Source organism: Rhinopithecus bieti, unplaced genomic scaffold (genome assembly GCF_001698545.2).
Source record: "Rhinopithecus bieti isolate Rb0 unplaced genomic scaffold, ASM169854v2 scaffold_24392, whole genome shotgun sequence".
In the NCBI taxonomy this organism is placed as follows: Eukaryota; Metazoa; Chordata; class Mammalia; order Primates; family Cercopithecidae; genus Rhinopithecus; species Rhinopithecus bieti.
In genome coordinates this window covers 189,460-205,760 of record NW_016812542.1, presented here as the reverse complement: position 1 = coordinate 205,760, position 16,301 = coordinate 189,460, and the positions used below count along the sequence as shown (strand labels likewise).

The window sequence follows — 16,301 nt, the reverse complement described above, 5'->3', positions numbered from 1 at the left end:
ACAATACGCCTTGCAGCCACACTGCAACAGAAAATGAGATGATATTTATATGTGGCTAATAAAAAACAATACTTTGACTCCCAAAAAGGGTTATTATAAAAGAATGTATGGTAGATTCCACTGGGATTTTGCTAAATAAAGCTATTTATGTTTTAGGTGATGAAAAATCACCTAAGTTTTAAAAGTGTTTGCTTTGGGTCCTTTATTATGGAGTTTTATCCTTATTTGAGGTATCAAAAACCTACCCACTATGTAAGTCAGTATTAAGGTGGCTATTCAACCAAAGCGCACAGACACTAACTCTCAGTGAAGCTTTTTGCCCAAGATCAATCTGCCAGAAGTTAGACTAACCCAGGCAATTGGGAGGTAGAAGCTATGAAAATTTAGTGCCCTGCTCTCAACTAAGAGGTCCACATTTTTCTATTCCACACCGAACAGTAAGTGTGCAGTTGCCCAGACTCAAAGACTGCTTTACATCACAGTAAAGCACAATAGACCTTACAACTCTGCCTCACAGGCTTTCTCTTCCCACTCACATAATTAGTACTCCTTTCTCTCTCTCTCTCCCTCTTTTTTTTTTTTTTTTTTTGGTTTTAAAAAATGTGCCTGTTTCAAATTTGTATTATTTTTTTCAGATGTCTAATTTCAGTTGTGTTCTTTCCCTCTCTGGTCTCTTCCTGCATTTCACATACCAGACAAATATTTAAAGGTCTGTAAAACCAGGCGAAGTTCCAAAATACTTCTAAATGAAATTGCCATAGGTGACAGAACAGCGAAAGAAGGCAAAACTGTAGGGCAAAGATTTGAATAAACTGGCTGGAAATGCATTGGAAAATCTGTTTCAGCTGCTATAGCTGTGGATGAGGTTTCAATGAGGCATAAACATTCAAGTTACTGACAAAACCAACATGATTTGTGATCACTCAAAATAGTCTACTTGTCATGGTGCATTGCTTTTTTTTTTTAGTAGTAAGTTGCTCTCTCTTCTTTAAAATTTTTTCTTTTTAGCATTCAGGAAGTGAAAGCATTTAAGAAAACATTCAAAATTCTGAGAATACATGTAAGTGAAATATTTAATGTCTGTCATTCATAAAAGTTACATCATTTACATAGGGTTCATTTGTATATAATAAAATTTCATCATAATGAAAAATTTTCTGGAAATTATATGTTAGTTTGTTTAACATATGCTTTGGATATACAGCTAAATAGGAATAGCTAAAAATTTATTCTTCAAATATTCCCTTTAACAATTAAAAAAACCTCATTCCTAAATATTTGTCTGTCTTTCCATTTGCTTTCTTGTTTGTAATAATCATATGTAAATTGAACTATGCAAAGATTGGATCTTTTTATAGTTCAGAATATATTTGTATACTTCAATAAATTTGTTCATTGCATAGCAAACATGTAAACTCACATAGGATCTTTAAATTTTACCCTAGTAATCTAAAAATGTTGCTGAAATTTTACACAATAGTTTATTCTAAGGTTTATTTTGTTGTAATTTGGGTTCACTTTATTTTTTATTTGTAATACATGTGGCAATTGAATACAACAAATGAAAATAAGTCATGAAAAGGTAAATCCAAGTAATTTTATCCTAGATTACCAGAATTTAATCTCATTATGCTGTTTGTATTTTTTCATTAGTATAACAAGTTGTAAATGTACTGTGCTGCCTCTTTAAGTGTTCAAAATTAATTTCAACAGCGTGTGTTTAACATAAAGTTAACTATGTTTGCATCAAATAAATGTTTATTAATGAAAGCTATTTATCATACAAGAAACAGCAAAGATAAGTCATCATACAGAGGTGTACACTAGAGGTGACATATGTAAAAGTGCATGCAGAGATTTCTGTTTAAAAAGGAAGTAATAAACAATAATACTAAAATTACTGGGGTTTGATCCCTATACTCTTAAATGGGTGATAGCTTTTCTTTGAATTTACAGTTGGAAAATGCCATTAACAGGACTAATACACATTAGCAAGCAGGTGAAATGAATGTTTTGGACTTTATTTTACAACTATTTGTGCTTGACAAATGTGTGAAATTTTTTTCAATAATATTTTTTTTCAAATATGGGGTGGGCATATTACTGCCAGGTTGCTCTGGTTTTGTACATGGTTTATCTAACTTTGTTTAAACCACATAATTTCAGGCCTTCAGTTGTGTTAGACACCATAAAGAACACAAGTTTCGTTAACATTCAGTAAATGACATTTAAGTCTCTCTCTCTCTCTCTCTCTTTTTTTTTTTTTGGCTCAATAAATTTTTTAATGTATGATTATCATAACCTAATAGTGTCTTTGTCTTCACTGCAGTGGATTTCCGATCAAACTTTTCCCCTTCTTTTAATACTTTAGGGAATTTTCAAACGTCGGGATGTTTGGCTGTAATGCCCCAAGATTTGTTCTCCCTGAAAAAAATCATAGTGACAATTTATTAACTACAGAGCAACTTGGCTTTTAGGGGTCTGCAATTTCTATTTAGATTTACAAATATCCATTTGTGCTCAATAGACCTAACATGAAATCTTAATCATATTTAAGGTTTCTTTCCATGCAATTACTTTATATGCTAGTTAGCCTTTTTATTCTAAAAATTGGACTGAGTCAAATCAGTGGGGCATTACTTTTATTATAAGCAAATATATTCAAAGGTATTTCTAGGTTGAATTACATTGCATGTGCAACAATGTGTAACATTTCATATGAATCAGAAGTTTGGAAATCTAAAACTATTTGTATGTTTAAATATTTCTAAAATTTTGTATTACCATTTGAATAGCTTTTATATAGATGCTGGAACACATTAGTACGGTTAAAACTTAAATAAAACTGATGGGAAAGAAAACTCCTTAGATTCAAAATGGTTTATTCACACAAATTTAATAGGATATATCACAATTGTTTGGTCCATAAATATTTAGGGGAAATAGTTTCTATACAATGCATTTATCAATAAACAAAGAAACATGGACAATTTTGCTAGACCACTTACTGTACTATAAACACGAAGCTCAATATATAAGATTATTGAATTTATCAACTATATTTGAAAGAGTGCACAACTGCTTTCTATGACATGTTTGTCCCCTCTAACAGGATACACCATAAAAAGAGTTTCAGAAATAAGAGGTAAAACAGTACAAAACTAGTGAGGTGTCAAAAGGGCTTAAAACAGTTAATTTAACAAACAACACATATATCCTGATTTTGCACAAACTTACTTCCAAGTTATATCATAAGGCACATAGGAGAACTGAGTTATAATTAGTCTACTTAATAAAGTAGATCTATAGTACCATATATTGTTCTGTCAAAGAACAAAATTTATAAGTGTCAATATTTTACCTGTAAAAGTGTATTAATAAGATCTCAGCCTTACCAAGGTTGTTTGGTCTGGTTAGTGGTAAATGCCCAAAATGTAATAGAAATATGAAAAGTCAAGATTTAAGCTCCATATAAGATGATAACCATACTTGCTAAATATATAATGGCAATCACACCTTTCTTCTGTTACAGTGTTAACTTATCTTCCATCATCTTTTTTTAAAAAATAAGCTACTTTCTGTGCTAATTTTCTAAAGACCCTGAGCAAAAGTTACAATAATGCACTTTAATGTGGGCAGTGAACTGTCAATATGTAACCACACATTTATACAGCCAGAAGGACACCTTTAAAATCTATTAAATAGCCACTTCGACCACCAAAGGAGATTTAAGGGGTCCAAAAAGTGGAGAATATGTGCAAAGTTATTCTTAACAATCCACTAAAGCAAGACATATATCTTGACTTCTTTTTTATTTTTTTTAGGAAATCCACAATCTAATTGGTATTTAACTACAACAGAAGCGTAATAGATGAACATTCACCACTGCCCAGACCATTAAGATTTTAGCTTAAATTAAAAGAAAAAAAATACTACTGTAAACTAGGAAATATATTCAGATCAGCATCCACAAGGCTTCTGAGTTTATCTACTTTAAGACTAATAACTTCAAATCTCTACTATCAGAAAAATTATTTTCAATACATAAGTCAACCTATGTCAAAATAAAATAAAACAAAACAAAACCAATTGTTGGTATAAGTCTACCAGGCTGGGTATTTTAAACATTATTCATAAAGAATGCCAGATACAATATCATGGTACAGCTGAAGCCAATTAATAGAGCTATTAATTAAATTATACTGATTTTTTTACTTCTTAAAACATTATATTTTGCTTATTTCCATTTTCCCTGGGAAAAAAAGTAACTTAGAAAGAATGGTTTTCGAGCTATTGATTTTAGCTTTAGGAGGTTAAAATTATGGAATGTCAAAATCTATACGGAATTTTCATGGATACACAGGGAGATTAAGTATTTTCAAATGTTGAAAAATAGTCAAGTAAAAAGTTTTTAGAGTTGTACGCCCCTGTAAGAGAAGGGAAAAGTCACATTCCTGTACAGATTCTCACTAAATTAATCATTTACATTTTAAATGTCTGTAGTTTAATGCTTTTAATTTCTCATTTCTCACTTGAATTAGCAGTTCAGGTAAGATAATAGAAAACACTAAAAACAAGTTTTCAAATTTTAAGATTTAAAAATGTAACGTTTTCAAACTCCATAATCACACATACAATTGCAAGGATTTAAAAAAAAAATGTAACTAATTAATTATCTGTTCTTTATTAACTAATCATTTAACTGGGAATATGATTATTTGCCCATAATAATACTCACTCTTTTTTTTTTCTCCCGTCGAGATTCTGGAAATACAGTAACATACAATTTTAAGAGGCACTTGCTAGAATTATTCAAAAACCTCTCCTTACAAACTGAAAGACCTAATTAAATAATAAAAAAAAATCAAGTACACTTTGTAGACCAAAATATATTCACTTAAAGGAGACAATACTGTAAACTCATTTGCACAAGTGGCGGCAGATTGCACACACCAAGCTGTTATTTTTATTCCCCCAAATTCCTTGTGGGGTAAGAAGAAAAAAAAAAAAGTCTTGTATGTAAAATAATAAAATAATAATAATTAGAATAATTAATAAAAGAGAGGAAGAATTTAAAAAAAAAAAAAAAAAAAAAAAAAAAAAAACCAATGTTAGAAAAGGTTCGTTAAGGTAGTTTGTGAGGGGCTTCCGGATTCGTGGCTGTCCATGTTAGAGGTCACGGATGTCACTACAGTGATAGTGGGATTGGTCAGGTCTGTTAAAGTGGTCGCAGTGCCGGGTGGAGTGAGAGCTCCGCTGTCTGCTGAGGGCGGGGCCGGAAGCGACGTGCCATCAGCTTTATCAACACCCCCATTCTCCTGCCGCAAAAGGTTCCTTCTGAATTTGGCTCGTGCGTTTTGGAACCAAACCTGCAAACCAATCCCAATTGATTTCTTTACCGATGTTCATTTTATATTTCTTTTCTTTCTCTCTTTTCTTTTCTTTCTTCTTTTTTTTGGATATATGTTTCTCCTTTTAAATATAATTGTTTTTCTTAGGAGGAAAGGGGCTTTTTTTCCTTTCTTTTAAAACAAAGTTATTCAAGTAACACTACGGATTTATTCTCTCTCAACTGCACTTATTCCATCCTGCAGCATTAACAAGTGCCACTTGGAACAACTGATGCTTAAGCGGATATACCATGGAAATGAACACATGGTGATAAAGAGGGGGAAATACACGATGATTCCTCAACTGTTATAATAACTACTGAGAAGGGGCAGGGCCATTGAAAGTATGGCAAAGTAAGAATCACTCATATGAAATGGACATCACTGAAATAGACTTCAGGCCATTCGTGAGCCCGAAACACGGTATATATTCTTCACACAGAAAAAAACTCCCAGGGTCACAGAACTCAAACAGCCTGAAACTGTTTAGCAGAATTTAAAATGCCTGCTATTTGTCACCAAGAAGTGAGAGAAGATCACAGGTGACTTACAGCAACCTATTATAATTTCATTACTTATGTGTTCTTACCATGATGAGTTTAGGAAATCAATTGGACAGCAGAACTAACTTCCAGTATTTTGTTTTTAATTATGGTTTGTTAAGGCAGGAAAATACTTGCTCCAGTTGGTTGCTGAAACACTAACCATACTTTTGGCTTTTCAGGAGTGGAAAAAAGGTTCCACCTGAATATGGAAGGTGAGTGAGGCTGCCAAAAGTTTGCCGAGTTAACACAGTGCCAACAGGTCCCTCTCAAGTCTGTTCACCGAGCATAATATTAATGGAAATCTATAGAGCCACGGCCTGTGCAAATAACATCACTCACATTTGCACAGCAGTGAGTCAAGCTGTGCTGTCTTTGGAGGGCCCATCTCCGCATACGTAGAGAGAATGTGGCTGTATTTAAAAAGACACTGGGTCTCTGTTTGGGAACCCTCCATGAAGCCCCTGCAAAATCTCAGAACATCCTCTAGGGAGATAGCTAAGATAAACTAGTAAGAAGCAATACAGGAAATAACTGCATCACTCCAACCAGGGAAGAGCACTATTTTTACTGGCAAGGGGAAGGGATATGTATGCACAGTCAATGATGCACGTGTCTTACCTGCAAAACTCTTTTGGTCAGGCCTGTTTTCTGGGCAAGCTGCTTGAGGTCCTTGGCATCCGGATTGTGGTTGATGGCAAAGTAGGATTTCATGGTCCGGAGCTGGTGATGCTTGAAAGAGGTTCGCATGCGCTTGGTCTTCTGTGAGGGTGGATAAGGCTGCTGGTCCCGGTCCAAGTGGTCTGCCTCATTCTCATTACAACCTGTTGCAGCAACAGTGAACAAACAACTACTCAGTGGAAATTCTTGCATTAGCTGACATGATGGCAGGCTGTATGACACTGCTATGGTAATAAAGCAGCAGTGAAAAATGCTGTCAACCCAATTATGAGTAGTATCTAGACAAAAAGAAAGAAGATAATTGCTAAAATAAGCTGAACTTCTCTGTTAATGCAGATACAACTAAAGTTTATGCAATAGAAAAATATTGGTTAAATCCTCTCTTTTGCTTAATGGTTGCTAGAAGAATTTGAGAATATGAACAAACCCTAAGTAGTAAAGTGGGAGTGAGAGAGACCTACGAGAGTGAGAAGAAGAAACTCTTTTCCAAATAGTTATTTGTACCAGCTTCCCATTGCCCGCACTCACAGTGTTTTAAGACTCTACCTTTTGTCTGTATTTCTGGAATGAGACACACTGTCTGAAGGTACTGCTTTTTGTCATGAGACGTAGAGAAACAAGTATTACCACTCTCTTAAGTCTGAAAGTTTCTGAGAGCCCGCCAACTAAGGAAGCATCTAGGTCAGTTCTAATGGTTAGCCTTTTCTCATATTCCTAGAACTCTCTCAGTCAGGAAAAGTTAGAAAAGGCTGAAAAGGAGGAGAAGTTAGAAATTTAAAATTTGTGAATTTCTTATATAACCATAAGAATATTATTTGTTTCAGCTTTTAGCTATGACTGGTTAACGCAGAGCTATACCAGAAAGAAAATATTTTTCCCCTGGAGTGATTTTAATAAATATTTCTGAAAGAGAATGAGCCCAGACTTCCCTTCACACGGTTCATGCCTGAAGCGCTCCCCACAGCTCACAGTTGAGAGACACTGATGGTGCTTATTTCTAGGCTCAGATCTTAGTCCCTTTTGCTCCAGATGTGTATGAGTGGGATGTGAGCTGTGCCCCTGGCTGGCCTGGCAGAGAGAGGGAGGCATTTTCTCTCCCCTTACAAAGACTTTCTCAGCACCAAGGGCAAAACAACCCAGTCTTTGAAACCAGCCAGAAAGTCATTATCCCCAGGATGTAAAGCTGCACATTTAAAGGGTCATTTCCAAGAATCTACTGGCTCTGCATAGGAAATACAATTGTAAAATGAAAACATTTTGTGAAATATTTACACAACCAACTTCAGCCAACTTCACACATTAAAGTACATGGCAATTTTTTTTCTTTAAATTCTTCCTTCAGATAGTTATATAAATTTAGATCGAATCATCCTGCCTTGTACTGCTTTATAATAGAAAATCTAAAACCAACCTGATCGTGTCATTCCAGGGAGAAAGAAACCTGAATCTTAAAAAAGGGAGGCATCCCTTAATATTAGCTCTTCCAATCTGCTTAATAAAATGTTATCTGCCTGGTAGGCTCTGTTTATAATTACTTTTTAAAAACTATTCAGCAAATCAGCATATTTACAGAAATACAAAAGTTTTGTAGTCATCAACCAAGAAGTCAGCCACATATAAAACTCACTTAATAAGAAATTCCTCCTAATGTGAAAAGACTAGATACAAACAAATGTCTCCTTTGTTTGTATTTCCATAAGACATGTAAGTAGGAGGACACACTTGGCAAAAGAACAGGTGAGTCCATTGAGGGAGATGACTGTACCATATTCACCTTTGGACTGATTCCCTGAGTCCAACACAGGGGCAGGAGCTCAAGAAGCATTCAGTCAAGACTTTGGGCCTTTTGTTCATCAGTAAATTACAAGTGGGTATTAATGCAAAATTAAATCAACTTGAAATAGAATCCAAGTCAGATATACACATTTGAATGTAAAACGTAGGCTTCTTAAACTCCACCAGAAAGTGTACCATATGTCCAAAGATAACAGAAAGAGTATGCATTACATTTTATCCCATTTTGGCCCAGTGGGGATATGTCAAGTTCAAATATTCGACAGAATTGCACTTTCATATCCTCAAATGGATGAAACAGCATCTCTATGACCTACTATAAAACTATACTTATCTCCAGTAAACTGAGCCATATTTCATAACCAGATTATAAATATACCCACAAAAAATAGTCAAAGAGGCACATGTTAGTCATCGGAGGGTTCTTCAAGTAAGATTTCTTTCCTATCATATGTAACATGTAACCTTTCCTGAACAACACATCAAATTGAATTTTACACTTGGGACAGAAGACTTGGTGTTTAAATAATGCCCTTGGCCATCTTTCCGCCATTCCACACCAGGGTAATATATACAAATGAATATGATTCCCAACATGACTATATAATCATTAGTTCTTAAAATGAAATTTATGAAAAATAATTATAGTAAAATTTAATGAAATTGCTTCCCTGAAAATGCCTTCTATATCCATTATTGCTGATTAAAAATTCAGCAGAGCCTTTCAGTGTGTTTTAAATACAGTTATAGGCCCCGTTTCCACACAAAATACATAATCCAATGTGTAAGGAGATAGCTTGTTGGGTCTTTATTAAACAGATATTACTAGATATGATTTTCCTGTGACGGGTTATCTCATATTATGCAACTTAATCGAGAAACCTATTTCTTCTACAGAGTAACAGTGCATTATCTGGTATTATTTATGTTTAACTACACATGCATTATATAACTTGCAAATGACTGTTTCTCCAAGGCCTGTTTCTATAGCTATAGGGGATTTCCCCACTCCCCGAATTATGAGATGAAATGATAACTCTTAAAATTGTCTTAAATATCTACCTGTAAGTTCACATATAGTATTATAAAGTTAATGAGAATATCTAAGTATTTTATTTCCAGTCACTTACATGATGGTCACCCATCCTAAAGTGAGCGTCTGCTGTGAAGGTATGTAACCTTCTGAGAATTAACTGATCCCTGGAAGACCACTAGGGGTCAGTGCCAGGCTAATTTAACCACCAGGAACCCTTAAAAGTTTGGATAGGAAGAAAGGACTTAAGGAAAGGATATTTTGAGAAGTGGCCAAAGTTTAATCTCTCAATTAATGTTTAAATTACACAAATAGGAGCTTCCTATCCTAAACTAAATCTTCTTCTCATCCCTAGAGGGCTTTATTTCAAGTTACAATTTCAGGTAAAATTTCCATGTCTCTTTCTAAAATATTTGCCTGATTAATTTGCACAGAGGTATATAAACGAAACTAGGGACATTCTCATTAAACGGCATTTGCCCTATGGCAAGCACTAGCTGGCCTTTGCCAAGTTTCGCATCTTCTCTGAGATTCTTTGAATCACAAACATGTTTTCTGCACATTTTGAAAACATTATTATGGAAATTATACTTAGTTTAGTATCAACCTTACCCTTTATGAGACTTGTTTACATTTAATGTTTACATTTAATGAGAGATGGCAAGACAAAATCCAAAGAAGGCTAAAACAATGAGTTAAACTGGATTTTATTTTTTACATGTTAACATGTGTTTAATTTGCTGAAGGGTTTCTTTCCCTAGTTTTGTAACAAAGTGGCATCAGATTCACAAGCACTGTTTTAAATGATGGCCTGATTTCTGGTCAGGAATCTTCAAACCAATTCCCATAGATAATTTTAACCTGATCTTTAACATACATATACTATTTACTAGTGTCTCTGGGAAAAGTCCAGAAAGGATGGAGTAGATGTTAACTAAGAGGCATCCAGTTTGTAGTGGTGCAAGGTACAAACTCTTTGGGCTAAGGGGCCTCAGCAATTTTCCCTCCTTTGGGAGCAAGACAAAAGTGACCTTCTCCACAACAACTTGTAGCAGCATTAATTTGCAAACTAAAGACCTAAGGGGCTCCAAAGGATTCTTTTATTCTTCTTAAAAATAAATTTGTACACTCTAGTTATTTTCAGAGAAGTATAATCTAAATGCTACTGTTCTTAAAGTTCCTTGGATCTAACATGAAGTAAGATCCAAGGCAAAATCAAATTTAGCTAATTAGATTAAATAAAGAATAAAAAAGTCAGGCTTGCCTACTGTTTGGCTAGAAATCTTCACCCTTCTGGACTTTATCCGGGCTGAGAGATCCCTTCTTTCCAAAAAAATCTTGCTAGTTGTATATGAGTGGCTCTCTCTCTCTCTCTCTCTCTCTCTCTCTCTCTCTCTCTCTCTCTCTCTCTCTGTCTCCCCCCTCTCATTAGGGCATTAGGGCCTTGGTGAGTGGCTTGAGATTCCAATGTCATCTTCTATTAATAAAGAACAATTAGTGCCCTGCCTGCCCTGCCCTGGGGACCACGCATCAAAGAAGATGAAGTAAGCATGCTGGGCAAAGTGGCCCCTAACCAAATCTCCCGCCCCAGCACAGCAGGGGCCAGTGTGAGGGCACGGCCACTACTGAGGGTTGCCAAAACCTGGGGCTTCGCCCGCTGCCCTCATACAGATTGACCGACCCTGGTGAGATTTGCAGTGAGCCGGCAGGTCCTTTTCTTTTCATCCAGCAACCCTGGTATGAACCCCCTAGGGACAAGTGCTGCGGCACAGTGTTCCCCATTGCTCCCCATTCTCCTGGCAAGGCCACCTGCTATGCTTGCCCATAAAGGATTCTCCTCTTCTGTTAGATCAGGCGGTATAGAATCCCAGGAGAGAGCCTAACAGAGGTCTGAGAGAGCAACCACTCATCCTGTGTGGGTTCTCCTGAAAACTCTAAACTCAGAGCAGGACCCTTAGCTCCACATTCACAGTGGCTGTGTGATCTTGGGCAAATCACTTAACTGGCTGGACACTGTTCTTTACATTGACTAGCAATGTCAGGCACCATACCAGGCACTGTGAACTGGAAGAGAAAAACAGGCAAAATCCTGTGTTCTGGGGTGCCTATGCGTGGATCTGGGGGCATTCGTAGTAATAGAGTGGGGTTGCCATAATACGGTCCTCAACGTTCCTTCCAACAGAGTGGTCTCCCCTGTCCTGAGCATCAGTCTGCTGAGATCCTCAGCCAGGTCTGGGCCAGGGCACTGAAAGCCAAAGCAGTTAAGTTCCTTAGGCTCCCCAAAAGTTAGCCAGGGCTTACTAATACCTCTTTTTTTCCAGTGATTGGGACTCACAAAAAGAGCTTCTGTTCTGCTCAGAGTTAGAGTATCATCTGCAGAGTGGATCACCATCCTCACCTGGAGGATGGGAAGTGGGGGCCGGCTACCAACAATGGGAGATTGATGCATGTGAGATTGACACATGATAGGCGTGTCCCCCAAAGCAAGGAAGAATGTGTTCTTGACTTGTTGCCTGCGGGTTGTTTTTAATGAAGAGAGAAGGTGATTTAGTATAGACGAATGGTCTGAGATACCATTAAGCTTCCTCAGGGGGCCTGACCTGAAGGTTCTTTCAGTTGGCCAGGGGTCTGGATGTCTGGATGGTCTATCACACCGGGAATGAGACGGCTGGATGAATATCCTGACTTAGGAAAGACACAGGCTAGCTCAGCTGTGGAGAGTGATTCCCACCCCTACAACTGCTTTTTGCCAAGATCAGGGATTAGGTTTTTCAACACTCTTGCCAACCGTGTTCCTGATTAACTTTGGGCTGGTGACCACAGCCTCTGACCCATCTAGACAGACTGGGGTTGGGCTCTGAAGACTTTTTTTTCTTCAGTATTTAGGAAACCTCCTCCAGGATCTATAATTTGGCCTCCACAAAGAAATTGCCCAGGGGCTGTTTTGCTCCAACTGAGAGCCAGAAACTAATGGGCTCATTAACTAACCGGCAACAACGTTTTGGCTCTGCCTGTTTGGGGGAAGTCACTACAGCCCCATAGTTATAGATGTGTTTTTTGCCACAACCTAAATAAAGTGTTGCCTCTCCCTCCCCTCCCTCCTCCTCCCTCTCTCCCTTCCTTCAGAGTGACAGGGGGTCGTGGTGAGAACAGAGGCATCGGGCAAAACACACTCTTGCAGCCAGACTGGACGGGGAAGGAGCTCTAAGAATTTTCCTCAGGGAGGCCGGGGCTGCGCCGGGGGTGAGGATAGGGGGCACACCTGAGTTGTAATTGACGATGTCCACTCCCAGAGCTGGGCTCTTCCGCTTCCGGGGCCGCCCCTTCTGTACGGTGCCCGTACCATTGAAGTAAGGCAGGGCCAGGCCGCCGCTCTTGGCTGCCAGCTCCGTGTAGCTCAGCTGCGGTGGATACTCTCCTTGCAAGAGGGTCTCGAAGTGGGCGCGGCAGTACACCAGGCTGTCCTTCATGCCGAAATGGTCGCCCGTGGTCAGAGTCTTGTTGCAAGTGGAGCAGGTGAAGCAGCTCAGGTGGTAGACTGAGTCTCGGGCGCGCATGACCATCTCCGAGGCGGAAATGCCAAGGTGGCAGCGGGCACATCTCTGCACAGAGAACCTTCTGGAAGGAAACAGTTAAGTCAGGTTGCTAGTTGAAGCAAGGCAGAGCCATCTCCCACCCGCGACACCTGGGCTTGGTCTGCAGTGNTCTCTCTCTCTCTCTCTCTCTCTCTCTCTCTCTCTCTCTCTCTCTCTCTGTCTCCCCCCTCTCATTAGGGCATTAGGGCCTTGGTGAGTGGCTTGAGATTCCAATGTCATCTTCTATTAATAAAGAACAATTAGTGCCCTGCCTGCCCTGCCCTGGGGACCACGCATCAAAGAAGATGAAGTAAGCATGCTGGGCAAAGTGGCCCCTAACCAAATCTCCCGCCCCAGCACAGCAGGGGCCAGTGTGAGGGCACGGCCACTACTGAGGGTTGCCAAAACCTGGGGCTTCGCCCGCTGCCCTCATACAGATTGACCGACCCTGGTGAGATTTGCAGTGAGCCGGCAGGTCCTTTTCTTTTCATCCAGCAACCCTGGTATGAACCCCTAGGGACAAGTGCTGCGGCACAGTGTTCCCCATTGCTCCCCATTCTCCTGGCAAGGCCACCTGCTATGCTTGCCCATAAAGGATTCTCCTCTTCTGTTAGATCAGGCGGTATAGAATCCCAGGAGAGAGCCTAACAGAGGTCTGAGAGAGCAACCACTCATCCTGTGTGGGTTCTCCTGAAAACTCTAAACTCAGAGCAGGACCCTTAGCTCCACATTCACAGTGGCTGTGTGATCTTGGGCAAATCACTTAACTGGCTGGACACTGTTCTTTACATTGACTAGCAATGTCAGGCACCATACCAGGCACTGTGAACTGGAAGAGAAAACAGGCAAAATCCTGTGTTCTGGGGTGCCTATGCGTGGATCTGGGGCATTCGTAGTAATAGAGTGGGGTTGCCATAATACGGTCCTCAACGTTCCTTCCAACAGAGTGGTCTCCCCTGTCCTGAGCATCAGTCTGCTGAGATCCTCAGCCAGGTCTGGGCCAGGGCACTGAAAGCCAAAGCAGTTAAGTTCCTTAGGCTCCCCAAAAGTTAGCCAGGGCTTACTAATACCTCTTTTTTTCCAGTGATTGGGACTCACAAAAGAGCTTCTGTTCTGCTCAGAGTTAGAGTATCATCTGCAGAGTGGATCACCATCCTCACCTGGAGGATGGGAAGTGGGGCCGGCTACCAACAATGGGAGATTGATGCATGTGAGATTGACACATGATAGGCGTGTCCCCAAAGCAAGGAAGAATGTGTTCTTGACTTGTTGCCTGCGGGTTGTTTTAATGAAGAGAGAAGGTGATTTAGTATAGACGAATGGTCTGAGATACCATTAAGCTTCCTCAGGGGCCTGACCTGAAGGTTCTTTCAGTTGGCCAGGGGTCTGGATGTCTGGATGGTCTATCACACCGGGAATGAGACGGCTGGATGAATATCCTGACTTAGGAAAGACACAGGCTAGCTCAGCTGTGGAGAGTGATTCCCACCCCTACAACTGCTTTTGCCAAGATCAGGGATTAGGTTTTCAACACTCTTGCCAACCGTGTTCCTGATTAACTTTGGGCTGGTGACCACAGCCTCTGACCCATCTAGACAGACTGGGGTTGGGCTCTGAAGACTTTTTTTTCTTCAGTATTTAGGAAACCTCCTCCAGGATCTATAATTTGGCCTCCACAAAGAAATTGCCCAGGGGCTGTTTTGCTCCAACTGAGAGCCAGAAACTAATGGGCTCATTAACTAACCGGCAACAACGTTTTGGCTCTGCCTGTTTGGGGAAGTCACTACAGCCCCATAGTTATAGATGTGTTTTTTGCCACAACCTAAATAAAGTGTTGCCTCTCCCTCCCCTCCCTCCTCCTCCCTCTCTCCCTTCCTTCAGAGTGACAGGGGTCGTGGTGAGAACAGAGGCATCGGGCAAAACACACTCTTGCAGCCAGACTGGACGGGGAAGGAGCTCTAAGAATTTTCCTCAGGGAGGCCGGGGCTGCGCCGGGGTGAGGATAGGGGCACACCTGAGTTGTAATTGACGATGTCCACTCCCAGAGCTGGGCTCTTCCGCTTCCGGGGCCGCCCCTTCTGTACGGTGCCCGTACCATTGAAGTAAGGCAGGGCCAGGCCGCCGCTCTTGGCTGCCAGCTCCGTGTAGCTCAGCTGCGGTGGATACTCTCCTTGCAAGAGGGTCTCGAAGTGGGCGCGGCAGTACACCAGGCTGTCCTTCATGCCGAAATGGTCGCCCGTGGTCAGAGTCTTGTTGCAAGTGGAGCAGGTGAAGCAGCTCAGGTGGTAGACTGAGTCTCGGGCGCGCATGACCATCTCCGAGGCGGAAATGCCAAGGTGGCAGCGGGCACATCTCTGCACAGAGAACCTTCTGGAAGGAAACAGTTAAGTCAGGTTGCTAGTTGAAGCAAGGCAGAGCCATCTCCCACCCGCGACACCTGGGCTTGGTCTGCAGTGGCCTCAGACTGGGACCTGGTAGGGTTCCGGGAGGACAGGACAGTGGGCATTAATTTTATTTGACTTTTCTGATAAACCAATACAGAGGATCTTTACATTAAAGTCAGAAGAATCGGGCAACTAAGTCTTAGTTTTCTTCTCTGTAAAGTGAACATTAAAACAAATTTTTAAAAATTTAAAAAAGCAAACCACTAGTTAGAACGATCTAACTCACAGTACTAGAATATTAAATTGCCATGCCAAGTAAAAACAGTTAATCAATTACAAAATATTCTATGAATGAAGGAAGATATAATTATTCCTGGATGTGCTAGTGTGCGGGAAAACATGCCGACACGGTCCTGGAAAATGACGATTTTGTAGAGGAAAGGTTATTATTTTTTTAACCACTTATCTTGTTTGGGCTGAGAGCGGAGCTAGGTCACCTGCACATAGTTCTGTCTTTCCCAATCCAGAAATATAACTGAGAAGAATCAATAAAGACGCCTGCTGCTGACTTTTCTCTCCAATCTGGCGGACGTGGTTGTAACTAGCGATAAAAGGACCTCGGAACCGAGTGGCTTGGGTTTTGGCAATGGCATTTATTCCTTTTCATAGTCATTTACAGAGTCTCCTGCCACCTGCGAAAACCTAACACTCTGTTGCTGCTGCCCGAGCCACTAGTTCAGTTTCAAGGCGCAGAACTTGCCCAATTCGTAGCAAGCGGAAAACAAAAACCCAGTAAAGTCTCAGTCGACGGAGACCACGTCCATTTACTCTTCCCCAGATTTCCCCAAGTTCCTCCAGCCAAGCTGAGAAGTGATGGGAACGCGTGGTATTCGCTGATAAAG

At 40.1% G+C, this 16,301-nt stretch overlaps 1 protein-coding gene across 2 annotated transcripts in view; it reads right to left on the bottom strand.

The window, feature by feature from the left end:
• Positions 1–4,195: 4,195 nt before the first annotated feature.
• The window catches only part of LHX9 (LIM homeobox 9), a 20,357-nt gene continuing 8,251 nt past the window's right edge, over positions 4,196–16,301 (bottom strand). For both annotated transcript variants that reach the window (XM_017896450.1, XM_017896449.1), the window contains 3 exons: positions 15,030–15,385; positions 6,554–6,756; positions 4,196–5,369 (listed from right to left, as the gene is read on the bottom strand). In XM_017896450.1, the coding sequence (XP_017751939.1) occupies positions 5,112–5,369; positions 6,554–6,756; positions 15,030–15,385 (817 nt within the window). In that variant the 3' untranslated portion in view covers positions 4,196–5,111. The remainder of the gene's footprint in view (positions 5,370–6,553; positions 6,757–15,029; positions 15,386–16,301) is intronic.